Here is a 14,465-nt window from a genome sequence, read left to right on the forward strand (position 1 = left end):
TGTGCAGCTTTTAAATAGAATTATTTTTAATACATTTTTAAAATATTTGTACATTTTCTTAATGCCAGAATATTTGTTTGTTGGTTAAAAATATTCTTGCGTTCAAATATTTAAAAAACAAAAATATTTGTGTAGAAATTTGAATACATTTTTAAAAATATTAAACATTTCTGCAAGAAAATTTTCACTTTGACAAAGTCAAAGTTTTACATCATTTTTTACGAGATCTTTTTTTTTTGGGGGGGATTATTTTGAAGAATAAATAAATTCTGTTTTTGCACGTGTGTGTGTGTGTGTGTGTGTATATAAATTATTTAAATGTACTTTAGCTTAAATTTGTCAAATACTTTCGTTTGAAATGTTTTTTTTTTGTTGTTTGTTTTTGCAGCTACAAAAGTTTTTTAATCGGCTTTTAGAATTTGTTAATTATTAATTTGTTGTTGTTTTTAAACTACTCTATAAATTATTTTAAAATTTATTAACACAGATGACTTTATAGATTTTCCAAAAACATTTGCTTTAGTTGCCAAATTTTCTTTTTTTCTTCCATTTTTAGTTGATTTTTGTTTCTTTCAGTTTTTGCTCACAAATACATTTAGCTGCCCCACTGTATATATTATTAAGCATATATATATTAATTTGTAGCCAATTGTTAGTTTCTGTCATTTTTGTAATTGTTTAATAAACTAAACTACAGTTAAATACACAGCTACACACATTGAATTCTCTGCTTTTGTTTGTTTTTCATTAATATTAAAATCTTAAGCTAGAAACACATCAAATATTATAAATATTTCATATATATATATATATATATACTGTATATATCTATATAGAGCTAGAGTTTGGAACTCTGCACAAGAAAAATAAAGAATGAAAAATAAAAAATGAATATATTCTGTTTCAATTGAGTGAAGATAATTTGAACTTAGTTGGGATTAAAGTTGGATTTAATTCAAATCAAAATCAATTTTGCAAAATATTCAAGTTTTTCTTCGTTTCTTTTAAGTATGTGTGTGTGTGTGTGTGTATTTGTATTTGTGTCTTAATATTCATAATTATTATATAATATCACATCAACTTTGTTTTTTTTTATATATTTATTTTGTTGTTTGCAGCTGCTTCTTCTCTACTCTGCTTCTACATCTTCTGCTCTGCCTCTTCTTCTTCTTCTGCTCAACTTGTTTGCCTTATTGTTTGCTCTGTTCTTCCCTTAAATATATATGTATGTATATATATTTCATATAGAGTTTTTATAGCCTAATAAGATCGTGAAGAAAAACATACATACATATTCCATATATCATATATATATATGATCAACTACTATATAGAAATTTGTATTTGCTCATCTCTCTCCCTCTCGCTCTCTCTCTCTCTCAGCTGATACACACATACTCTCATACATAGCTTATACGATTAATACTCTCTTTTCTCATACAATTTGGGTAGGTTTTGTTTTTGCCTTTTTGCTTTTGTGTTTAAAAACGGATAACCGACAACCGTTATTTTGTTTTTAGTTTCCTTTTTTTTGTTTTTTTTTTTTTTTGTTTTTTAACAATATTTGCAATATTTTGTGTATTGTTTTTGTTTGATTTTGTTTTTTTCAAAAAGTTCCTTTTTTTTCTTATAAGCCAAAAAGTCAGTCCAATAAGAGTTTTGAGTTGCCTGCAACTGCAGTTGATTTGTTTTAGGATTTTTAGTTCTCAAAATACATAATTGTGGTTGGGTTTGTTTTTAATCCTCTTCTTCTTCTTCTTCGACTTCTTTGTTGAGTTGATTTGTTGATTTTGCAGGAGTTGTGTTGAATTGTGGTCCAAAGTTTGCCTCTTTATGGGTTGTTTTTTTTTTGTTAATATTATATTATTATTTAAATATTTTGTTTTTGGATGGGTTTCGATGGAGACGCAGACGTGAGGTTCTTCATAGGCTCTGCTGCAGCTGTTGTTCTTCTTCTGCTTGTTTTTCTTGTTCACCATTTACTTATTCGGAGGGATTGTGTAATGAGTCGAGTGCAGCGCCCTTTTTTCGCCACGCCCACGCCCACACCCACGTCTACGCCTTCCATTTGCCTCATATGATGCTGCCTCTACTCGGCGAGTAGAGCTTGTTCTTGGTCAAAGTAAAATCGGGACTGATCATAATCGTATTGCTGCGCGTTAAATTTCTGTAAGTGAGAGCGAGAGAGAGAGAGAGGGAGGGAGAGTTATTTGAGTAACAGTTGCTTTGAAAACTATTCCAAGCGCTTACTTGAGAAACTGCGGCAGAAGGGAGGTCCAGCCGCTCTTGTCCTGCTTCAGCGTCAGATAAAGCTCAAATATGGAGACCGTCTCCGGGTCCACCTTGAACGAGGCAATGCGCCTGCAGATGAACAAAAAAAATAAGCTTTAGTTTTCTCTTAAATCATGCACAGCCAAAAGTCAGATAAAGAGTTGGCGCCGCGAGAGCGAGAGCTTACTCTGCTGATCCTCTCTTACCTGACGTTGTTCGGCTCGCTCTCGAACTCTATGAATATGGTGCAAGCCCGCTCGCCGCACGGCTCCCGCTCCGACATGCGTATTATTTCGGCGGCAATGCGCGACATCAAATTGTTGGGCAGCGTGACCTCGGTGCAGTCGAGATGCTGGCTTTTGGCGTCGCGCAGCTTGGCCTGCAGCTGCTGCGAAAGCTCCTGCACAGCAGCCGGGTTCACATCGTCCAGATTGTCAATGGCGCCGAAGCGTGCCGCTGACGTCGACTGCAGCGGCGAGGCGGGCAGCGTAGGCGGCGGCCCTGCCTGCAGAACGTTCGACATATATGCGGCGACGGCGCTGCCCCCGTTGAGCATATCAAAGCTGGCCGCCATGGGGGATGCGGGCGGTTTGGCGGCCGCCGATGTGGCCGAGGCTGACGCCGAGGAGAGGCGCGGCCGTGTGTTGAGCGCCTGATGCTGACGCATATGCAGCACAGACGCTGGATGGCCATCCACAACATCAGCGTCTACGTCCACATCCACATCCACGTCCACGTCGACAATGTCCACGTCAGCCACGTTCACCTCTGCGGCTGCCGCTGCCGTTGCCGTTGCAGTTGCTGGTGCCGTTAGCGGACTCGTCCAGTCTGCAATTCAAGGATATGGAGCAAAAGCGCACAAGTTTAGTCACGAAACATCGACCGGCGAAATGCAAACGACGACAAAGATGAAACAAAACCACAAAAAATAAAGCAGACACGAAAAAAAAAAATAACAGCTGATGTCTGCGTTGCCACCGGCAAAAGCCTTGCAATAATTCCCACTCTCATTCGCTCTCTCTCTCTCTCACACACACACATACGAAGAGCTTGCGCAAGCTCGAAATTGCACTCACGCCCTGTGCGCAGGCTCGTCAAAACACTCAACACTTCCAGGGCGCGGGGGGTAGACTGAAATCACCTGGCAACAACAGCTGGAAAATCAGCCGTTCGCTTAAGCACAGCCCGTTAAAGCAGTCAACCAGCCATCATTAGGTAATGTGTTTGTGTGTGTGTGTGTGTGTGTGTGCAGCTCGTTGCGCTCTTCTTCCCCCTTGCCAATCTTAGTTTCGCTTTATGAGCCAGAGGCCTCATCGTTTCCAGCTGACGATTGCGCGTCCGTCCCCATCCGTTTTGTTCGCTCGTTCGTTAGTCAGCAGTTTCTTTTGGCTTTGCCTTTGCCTTGCCATGCAATTGCTGCCCCACACTTCGCCTCCCGCAATGACCAATGCCATGCTTTATGTGTCTTCTCTGCCTGACGTTTGCCTTTGGCTGCACAGTTTTATTTTTATTTTTGCTGTTATTTTAATACTCAAGTATACAAATACAAAAGCTAAGCTGAGCACAGCAGCCGTACAGTGGACAAAAGTGCGGATTTGAAGGTTCGATAATGTTGCTACTGAACATTAAAAATATTGTATAACACAAAATGTGGTCATAATTTCGACAAAAGCACATGTGATATGAACAAATAAATGTTCTTTTCCTTTTAATATTGCATTTCTTCTTCTCAGTTGTTCGCATTTTCAGCTCTCAAATTCAAATTGCTACCACTGTATTTTGCTGCCTATTGTGTGTTTATCTTTTTACATAAATAAATGCATATGTATTTATGTGTAGACGCTTGTATGTGGTGTGCTTGTTGGAGTGGGGTTATTTAAGGTGCCCGTAGTATGTAAATAAAAACAGTTAAATATCTTACTGTTGTCCCATGCTTTGTAATATGCACAAATTAACCACTTGGCCAGGCTCAACGATGTCATGTAATTAGCGCTGAAACTCTTTCAGCCGCCTTCTCTATGCCCATACATACATATGCCGCAGTGCCCATTCCATTGCACCGACTGAATGGATATTGCTATCTCGTTTGCTCTCTTTATGAGCACCCGCGTAATTAAGAAATTAACGGCACATGTTTGCGGTTCTCTTTCTGTGTTTATGCCTTTCGCTGCGTTTGTCACAAATGAATGTATGCATACGTACACACACACACACACACACACACACACGTGCTTGTCAAGTGCTGCATGAAAAGGGTTTGTATAAACTTTACAATGTAAAATCAAAAGCGAAAGCGAAAAGGAAACACACAAACGACCGCATACACATTTAATTACATACGCACACACACACACACACACACACACACACACACACACACACACACACAACAAGCATGCACATTGATTCCGATGAGACCCACACAACGTCTCCCCCACTTCATCATGTCGTCTTCATGACTGCGGGCACACATCACGCGACATTTGCGGCAGTCTGTTTTATGCATTCAAAATCGGCAATAACAACACCAAGAAACACAGTAACAAAAACGGCCTAGCAACAGCATCAAGCTGTATTTTTATGTATACATACATATGTATGCATGTGTGTGCATACAATTGTTGTACATCTCTTATTGCCACCCGCTCTTTGAAAACACGCACACACTCACATGTCTGCAGCTACCTGCGGCGAATGTTAAAGCTTTTTTGCACTTCTTGTTGTTATTGTAAAGCCTGCGCTCAGACAGAGGCAAGCATTCAATTTATCTTCCCAACTGCACTAGAGAAGGGAGGCTTAAGCTTGTGCTTGAATTGCATCATGCGTATGCGTGTGCGTGTGCTCTCGCATCGTGTGTGGCCTTGAGTTGGAGTTTTAAATAAATGGATAGGCATATGCTTGGGATTGATACCTTGGAATGAATACTTTTACCACGCGATGAATCCTCATTGAAAGTTCAATCAAAACACAATTGTGGAACACTCAAATCAACGTTTTACACACATACACACAGTATGTACTAGTATTAGTACATACGTACGGTACGCGCTTTCATCAAACACTGACAGAATCTGTACTACAGATCAGTGTGACCGTATGCTGGATGAAAGACATCTTTCGAATTAACTTTAAAATACCAAAAACGCTAAATCGAATTTTGTGAGTGTTCTTCAAATGTTGAAGAAAGGCCTTTGCACATACTACCGAAAAGAAGTTGTACACATTTAAAGTGTGACTGTGTTTTGGATTAAAACTATCGATAATATTCGATCAAAAGTAAATAAGATAGCTATGTTCCGATCAGGACATAGTCGAAGAGAACAGTATTTTAAGCTCTTTGAATGGGTTTTTATCGAAAAATCTGATCCCAAGCCCACTCACCGAATGAATACCAAACTAAAATCAGGAAAGGGGCGGGCATGGACATAAATAATGTTTATTTGCAGGAAATTAAGTCATTTATTTAACAACATTATTCAGTTTCTAGATTCCCCAGATTGAATAGCATATGAATATGCATGACTAATTACATTCGTATGCATGTGTATGTGTCCTTCGAAAAGAAAATTGCATGCGCCCAGTCAGTCATGAAATTAAATTGACTGCAAATACACACACACACACACACACACACACGCACAGACATTACTGGGAAAGAACGGGTGCGAAGGAGACAGCCTGAGCTGTTGCCGTGCAGCTTTCAGGTCTCCCAATCGGCAAGGTGTGCATATGCATGTTTTTGCATTTGTATTTGTATGGGCATGTGTCTGTGTGTGTGACGACATGTCGTTGCATGTCGCCGTCAACATAAAGCCCCTGCTGCCTCTCCCCGACCGTCTCCACGTCTCTTTCTCCACCAACTGGGTGCATTTCTGAATTTTCGGCCGGTTTACATGTCCCCAGTTGCCCAGGCTGGGTTCGTGTTCGTGTCTAATTTGCAGGATTCGGAGTCGGTGTGTGCCTTAACCAAGTTTTAAGTGACAGGGATTAACAGGATGTTGCATAATCCGCACGTCAGACTCAGGAACTGGATATGCTTGCCCCCGGACGATGCACAGAAATGCATAAAGTACATTTTGGTATATTTCAACCCCAAATAAAGAAAATACACACAAGCCCCGTTATATACACATGCATTCTGGCATGCATATGCACATATTCCGGCATGACCCGTAATTTTGAAAATGCCATTTTTGGTTCTCTTCTAACTGGTTCCGGATTAAGTGAATTCGACAGTTAATTCTATTAGTTATCGTCAGGAAATTAATGACAACGCTTAACCCTGAGATAAACCCAACCGATAATGGATTTTTTTAAGCATTCGGTTCAGCTCTTTCAAAATTAACATAACGTACGCAAAAAAAACATAAAAAGAAATCAAAAAAAAAAAATCTTCTGAATTGTAAATCTTAATGTTTAAGAAATTAGTTGAAAACATCAAATAAAATGTTTTTAAATTTAATTGAATCAAAAATATGGGGCATAAACTTGAAAAAAAAACAATACAAAAATGTTTGAAGCACATAATGCAAATGTTTTTAATGTTTCTTAATTAAAAATAACCATATTTTTTAATGAATGACTATTTCAATGGGTAACAAAAAGTTTTATCAACGAAATTCGGTGATAATCGGCAAACTTTTGTATTTGCTCAAGATAAAAGATTTAAGTTTATGACGACTTTTGATACTTTTTCTTAAATATTTTTATATTTTTAACTAATATATATTTAATTGCATAGTTCGTTGGCAATATATACTATGTTATATAGAATACAACATAAAAAAGAACTTGCAAAAGTGTTGAAACTGCGAAACTATTAAGTTTTCTATAAAACAAATGAATTAAATTTATAAAGTTTACGCTCGGTTAAATTTATTATAACATCCGCCAAGAAATATTCTTTGGAAACTGGGTCTACTTTTAAAATGTCTTTTATAAAACAGAACGGAAAGAACAAATTTTATGCTAGACATATTTAAGAATATTTTGGGTTGAACTAGTTTTTAGACTTACAAAATGTATATACATTTCGTATGCGTTTTGCAAAAGAAAATGTGTTCGCACAAAAATCAAACTCGACTTACTAAAGAAAAGCCTAACATTGGCTTGCTTGAACTTCATTGAGCAGAGTTGCGACTCTGTGTTTTATATGCTGAACGACTTTAACGAAAACTAAAATTTTTTCACTTTTCGGTAACATTTTGAGTTTAAAGCACAGGACACACTCACAGACACTCACAGACACACACACACACGCACTCACAGACAGAGGGCACTATGCGGATTATATTTATAGAAATTTGCGGTACTCACCTTTTACTTTTGTTGCCCCAATGCCGCCGAATTGTTCCTGAATGTGACATTGTACCGATAGCACTTCCATCTTCATAGTCAAATAAGAATTTCTCACTCGTTGCCGTTGACTCCAATTGGAATTTGTTTGGGCAGCATTCAAAGTTTTGACTGCGATTTCTTAGCGGTTGTTATATTTGTTGTTGTTATTTTTCGATGCGTATAGTGAAATACATATACATATGTGTAGGTGTGTGTGGGTGTATATATATGTATATCTATGTATATATGTATTAGAAATGCACTTTAATCACAAGAATTTGATTTGATTTTTGTGTGTATGTATTTGTGTGTGTTTTGTATATATATATATATCTATATATATATATTATTTTATTTATCAGTTTATTATTTTATTATTTGCGATTTGCTTGCATTCAAATATTTCACGTTCTTTTACGGCACACAATTTTCTGACTGAAGCTATGGTCTCTTGTCTTCTACTACTGCTCTCTCTCTCTCTCTCTTGCTCGTTTAACAAATAATTGCAAAAAGTATCAACAACTAAATTTGTTATTCTAGTTAAACATTTAAATTTTAATACATTCTAAAAAAGCCGAAAACTGCCGCCTCGCGCTCGCTCGCTCGCTCTCTCTTTCCTTCTCTTTACAATTTACGCACAGCACTTGAAAGTTGAGTTGTTGTTGTTTTTAATATTATTTTGTTTGTTGCCCAAAAAGGAATTGCGAATTAGTTAAAGTTCTATACACACACACACACACAATCATTTATGTGTCTATGCATGTGCTGGCTACTGCTGCTGCTGCTTGCGTCGTTCCGTCTCCGTGCGTGTCGAGTAGAGCTGTTGTGTTGCGTGCGGCGGCCGCTGCTTGACTGGACGTTGAATTAGACAGCGACAACCGTCGAGGGCTCTCTGCGGACGGGGCGGCCTCTGCTGGCAGCAATTGAGTCGCTCTGCTTGCTGCTCCCAACTCAACTCAACGCAACGCAACTCAAGTCAAGTCAACTGCTCACAGCTGTGCTTGCAGCTGTGCGCGTGTGTGTGTGTGTGTGTTTGTGAGCTGTGCTGCCAGCTGAACGAAGCTTGCAACAACAACAACTACAAAACGTTGTGTGGCAGTTGGACGACACACGGTTGACGGCAGAGAGGAGAGCTTGGGCGGCAACTTCTGTGGCGGAGCAGTTTTCCAAAGCTACTATCCGGCCGGCGGTATGCGCGTCCGCTTTTATAGCAATTTTCCGGCACGGCAGCGCTGCTGCTGCGCTGCCGCGCTGCTCCTGCCGCTAACGAGTGAGTGACTTTTCCCCTTGGCCGTGAATTGTCATTTACTGTAAAATGCGCGAGCGCAGGCGCAAGCGTGAGAGCGAGATCGACAGCGAGCGAGCAGCTTGCCTGGCTCTGAGTGCTTTGCCACAGCTGTGCTCCTTTTGTGCGGCAAACATATGTTGGCAAGCGGCAGCATCAGCTGTTGTTGTGCTGCTCGCTTTTGCACTCAAAGAGCGCGCGCCACACAACTCTTTGAGTGCTCTTAAAATCGAGTGCTCTTAAGCTTAAGAGTTTGCAATATAAGTTCGCAACTCAAGAGCAGCACTTGTGAGTGCATTAGCATTGAGCACATTTTATGCCTATGAGTATTTCTTATGTGAGTACTTATGAGTATTTATCTGTGAGTATTTGTGCGTTAAGCAAAAAGCTGAAAATCTATTTTTTGATGGAAGTAAAGAAGCAATTCTTTTTTTTTTTTAATTACAAGAGTTGATATGCTTAATGTAGCACAGATTACTCCTCAAAGCATAAAATATTACAGGGTATTACAGGGCCACAACATGCTCAAAGTTAATTTGTGTTGTTGTTGTTGTGGGAGTTAATGCTCAACATGTTTAACAAGGATGGATCAGATATTTGTATACCGTTAATATAAACTGTCTCCGGGCAGTTGTTATTGTTGTCCTTTGACAGGACACACTGAGAGCGGGGCATATATCCTGTTTAGGTTAAATCCGTATTGTATGCGCTATATAAATCATGTATTTGATTAATTATATGCGGCCGACTTTTATCCGCTTCGACGTTTGCTGCAACGGGCCGCACCAGTAAGGGGCGTGGTGTGGGGAGGGGGGGGGGTGCAAATGCTGGCCTTTAAAACTTTGGCATCTGTGTAGCCACATGCTGGGCGCCACACCCACCCGCCCCCGCTCCCGCCACGGCGTGGCAATTGTGTTGTGTAAACATTTTTTCAGCATTAACTGACATGTGTAAATCCAGCGATTCCCCTCCACGCCCGCACACACGCACACAACAGACACACAACAACAACAACAAAAAACAAACGGGAAGTTTTTGTGGCACAACTTTTGTGGCACATAGAACGCTGCAGTGGCAGCCGCAGCCGCAGCCGCCCGTAGCTTCAGCATCTTTGGCCAACGAAGCTGTGACAAATAGCCACGGCAGCGGCCAGCAGAGGGGAGGGGGGAGTGAGTGCTTTGAGAGAATGACTGTCCAACGCCATTGGCGCCATTTTTTATTTTTGTATTAAGATGAATTGTTAAAACAGGGACAGCTTCAGAGCTCCTGAGCCGAGCAGCATTTTCTCGATTTTCTCTATTTTTTCTTCCTAATGTAACAATCCTCCTCCAAGTCCAGCTGCTCCAGAAAAACTATGGAAATTCCTGACAGCAGCGTTACAGAAAAAAAAGCGAAGAGGCAAAGATTAAAATCCCATTTAATGGTTTGTCAGCATATTCCATAGAGGGGTCTATTAATACATTCATAAATTTTCAATTTGGAGATTATTTTTTTCAAATTTTTCACATTACTTTTACATGTTTGTACAAATTAGATTTTCTTTAAACTGAAATCGCAGCTAGAAACGAAGCATTCCAGTAAAAAACTCGAATATATATGACAGCTAATTCTAACAGAGTTCTAATTGGAAGCTGTCGACAAATTGGAGCCGAACAGTTCCAATTGGCGCGTGAGTTTCTAATAGAGCGTAGCATATTCTAAAGGAGTTCCAACCAGAGTTCACAAAACATATCGATTGTTAATTTATTGTACTATCGAAGCGTTATTTTTAGATTTTTCTTTAATTATTGTCATTCAAGAAGAACTTATTTTAAATAAATATTAAATAATATATTCAAGCTGATATCGAAATGGTATTGCAATATTCTGATCAGACGAACACGTTTTGATATTCGTTTTTCTTAAATGAAAAAATCTCTTAAAATGCGATCGATATTAAAATCAAATCCAAGTTTTGCCTCAGCTATCGATATGTCTTATCGGCTATCGATAGTTTTCTTCTTTTCACTAAGCTAAATCGCAGCATTTCGAATTCTGCACGTTTGCGAAGCTCTTTGTTCTGAGTTCTTATTGTTAAGCTGCGAATTTTGGTGTATTTTTTTTGCGTAGGAACTGAACAAAACTGCGTCAAAATTTTGAACACGTAATACACGAACATGAGCACTTCCAAAATGGCGAAACATCAAAGAAGTAAATTCCGCTAAAAGCTCCGATTCCGATTGTTGTTCATGCCAAGGCACTTAAGCTTTGGGGCCAATCCTTTCCTGCCCGAATCAAAATTCGAGGCAAGCAAACTACTCGCATACGCACCGAAGGTGCCTAGACTACGTACACACATACGTACATATGTATGTGTGTCTGTGTGTGTGTGTGTGTGTGTGTGTGTGTGTGTAGCTAGTCTCTGGCTAACTCATGGCCATAATCAGCAGAAGCTAGGAAAGGATACGATTCAACGAGCCCAGCGAATAGACCACTTAATGCGCTTTTGTGAAAAGCCCCAACGCGGATATGTTTTTTCTTCTTCTTCTTCTCTTCTCTCTTATGTATGTATGCCCTAAGTGAGAGTATGGGGACTTTGTCACCACGTCTGTGAGTCATTTTTAGTCGCATATTTGTGCAAGTATATTTATGTAAGAGCAAAATCGAGAAATTTTCCATTAAACTGTCTATGTGAACTCGGTGTAAGTGCGTGATTTTTTGATGAAAATTGAGATAGAGTTTCGTTTATTAACCTAATTCCACTATCAACATTTCTGACATTTTTTGGCGAATGTAAAGTATGTTGCCTGTACGTTTTTCCATAAGAAAGCACATTTTTCGCCTTTGGCATTCACCCCGAGTAATTCGTGTTATTTGCGATGATTTATCGAATGTCGTATAACATATATCAGAACCAGCCGAATTGGTACACTCTAGCAATGGAAACTATCGTATAAACTATCGCAATGAAATAAGTAGAAGCCCACCTTATATAGACCTCAAATTAATGAAGAGAAAAGTTAGGTCTTTATGGTCTACAAATTAAGTTGCATAATAATTTCTTGATTACCGATTGACCATATAAATATCGACCATATAGTATACAATACCTTGTTAGGGTATTTAATATTCGGCAAGAGTTGTTTATTTGGCTCGCTTGTTGGTTACTTTATAATGCGTTGCACGTTTTACCAATAAAATAGCAACAACAACAACAAGACGCAATCCTTTAAGTTTCGGTTACATTGGCATAGAAGTTGCGCCCCCCCCGCCCCCCGCACTCCGACCCTCGCTGTGCACAGTCCACTCAGCTGCCTTCACATCGATTTTCATGTGATTTGTGTAGACGTGTTTGGTTTTTATTGATTTTCACTTGATTCTCTCCATATGCTTAAATATACTTAAGGCAGTACGTGCACATTTCCATCTCATGGGCCCCGGCAACCGCAGCAGCAGCAGAAGAGGATGCGGGTGCGCGGGGGGAGGGTGAGGCTGAGGAGGCAGGCGCCCCGAGCAGCTCTAATGTCAGGATCATGCAAGGTTATCAACATAATTTCCACTCGTGCCGGCAGCTTACACACCCACATGACCACTAAAACCCAGCCCCATTTCCCCACATGTTTCTAGTTTATGATGTAGTAAGTTTTTCCTTTTGTGGGATTGCGAAGCAGAAGAAGTTCCCGATGCTGATGATGATGATGATGATGGGCGCGTGTGCGGTTTGATAGGACCCACAATGCGGTTCAATTATGTTCGGTTTCGGTTTCAGTTCTTTCGTTGTTTCGCATCAAAATACCGCGCAAGACCGGGTAATACACGCTGTAAATACATATATTGGAAAGTATATTTCCGAATAAATCAACATTCGAGTAATTTTGTATTTTTTCAAATGATAAATTTTCGGCATTTTGGCTAGAAGTGAAAGTTTCGATCCCGTTCATCGTATAAAAGGAATTTACCAGGGCTAATATTAAATTCGTGCGGTGTCATTTTCTCATAATTGACCCAATTTCAGCAAGGCAACTTTGCTCCATTAAAAAACCATTGGAATATTGGAGATACGCCCTGAAGATGTCCAAGCCAAGTTCAGTTCCTCGCTAATAGGATTTTGTGAGAAGAAATGTTTTGTTTTCTTTTACATTTTATTTTATACAAATGAAAGATGTATATTTACTATTTAATAAGAACTTTTGCTGACTTTGAACTGGCGACCTTCCAATTGTGAGTTTGATCTTAAGCTAAGTAAGTTATGCGGCTTCTAAGCTCTTAAGGTCAAACAGGATATATCTATATAGCTTATCGTTTTGGTGTCTTTTTGTAGAAATGGGCTCACTCGAAGATATCGATTAGTTCCTCCAAAGTCGGGGTACGGCAACGATTCTTAACTATCTAATAGCCTGATTCCTCAATGCTCCACATTTGTTACATTTACAAACTTCACATTCTGCGATTCTATTAGCAAGTGTCAGTTGTCGGTAACACCTGAATTACAAAAGTATCGCTTCTTTAAATAAACAGCTTATCGGGTTGATTTGATCTACCTAAGCGCCAAAAAATACGGCTCCATTTTCCATTACATCGATACGAAATTCGATAAATCATCGAATGTAACATTCGGCAAAAATGTAAGAAATGTTGATAGTGGAATTATACTATTATTGCGTGATTCGTTAACAGATGAAGGCAGCCACCTTTTGCCGCACTCCATTAGTTCAATTCTGAATAACTGTCATATTCCAACAGATGTAAAGAAAAATGCTTGACCATCGTGATATACATACATGTATGTAGGTAGGCATCTTAATTCCAAACTAAATGTATTTGAACGCTTACAATTACGAGAGCGATTACATTGAATTTGGTATTTTGAAAGGACAGCAAAGCCTGTCAAGAGTACAACGCAGATTGACACTGGACGAACAGAGGCGAGTTGTAAATCCACCAAAGCAAGCTAAGAAGGACGCCATGTAATCCGCCTATTGGCGGTGGCCCACGCCTTTTGTGGTCCAGCTTTTAGCCCCATTTGCCCTCGTTTTGTTGACTTCCCAATTCCATTTGTTTATTTTGAAATTGTATTACGACAGGCTGAACATTGAACGCGACGGCATGAATCCATCAATTCAGTTGTGCTGCAATTTGGAAAGACTTTTTCGGGATAAAATAAGAGAACTCTTTATCTAATATATACAGATATATAATAGTTAATGTATAGTCCGCAGTCCTTTCTTTTGTTCTCTATATCTTTATTACACAACTTTGGCTTTAAACTCAGTTTTACCGCTCCAAGTATCGATGTTTATCCTTTCAATTCCAGCATCGATACAGCTCGCATATTTATATCGATACATAAATCGCCTATTTCCTTATCGATACATACAACGCTTAAATCTTAAATATATTTCAATGTCAGTTCACACTAAGTATTTTTCGGGGAATGAATGAAATGTATTGAAGATGTGAAAATGCTGTTCACATTGGCAACATCAAACATCTCTACAAATGTGAAAGAAAGCTCCAAAAATATAAATTGAATAAGTAAATTGGCAACTATTGCACATTTAAAGCCACAATGGCCATTTTTGATTTGAATTGA

The 14,465-nt window shown here is 39.2% G+C and overlaps 1 protein-coding gene across 2 annotated transcripts; it reads right to left on the reverse strand.

Moving 5' to 3' along the window:
* Positions 1-1,027: 1,027 nt before the first annotated feature.
* On the reverse strand, positions 1,028-8,756 carry chrb (charybde). Of its 2 annotated transcripts, none has more exons than XM_064689125.1 (4): positions 7,588-8,756; positions 2,478-3,099; positions 2,251-2,361; positions 1,028-2,167 (listed from the first exon to the last, which is right to left on the reverse strand). In XM_064689125.1, the coding sequence occupies exons 1-4, from the start codon at positions 7,661-7,663 to the stop codon at positions 2,074-2,076; spliced, it is 903 nt and encodes a 300-aa protein (XP_064545195.1). In that variant the 5' UTR covers positions 7,664-8,756; the 3' UTR covers positions 1,028-2,073. The 2 variants fall into 2 exon arrangements, with proteins under 2 accessions (XP_064545195.1, XP_064545196.1); XM_064689126.1 differs by lacking the exon at positions 7,588-8,756 and adding an exon at positions 5,183-5,341.
* Positions 8,757-14,465: the final 5,709 nt, after the last annotated feature.

The sequence above is a fragment of the Drosophila montana genome, unplaced genomic scaffold (genome assembly GCF_035044405.1).
Source record: "Drosophila montana isolate Dmon_TW-CO22-7 unplaced genomic scaffold, ASM3504440v1 contig_3217_1, whole genome shotgun sequence".
In the NCBI taxonomy this organism is placed as follows: Eukaryota; Metazoa; Arthropoda; class Insecta; order Diptera; family Drosophilidae; genus Drosophila; species Drosophila montana.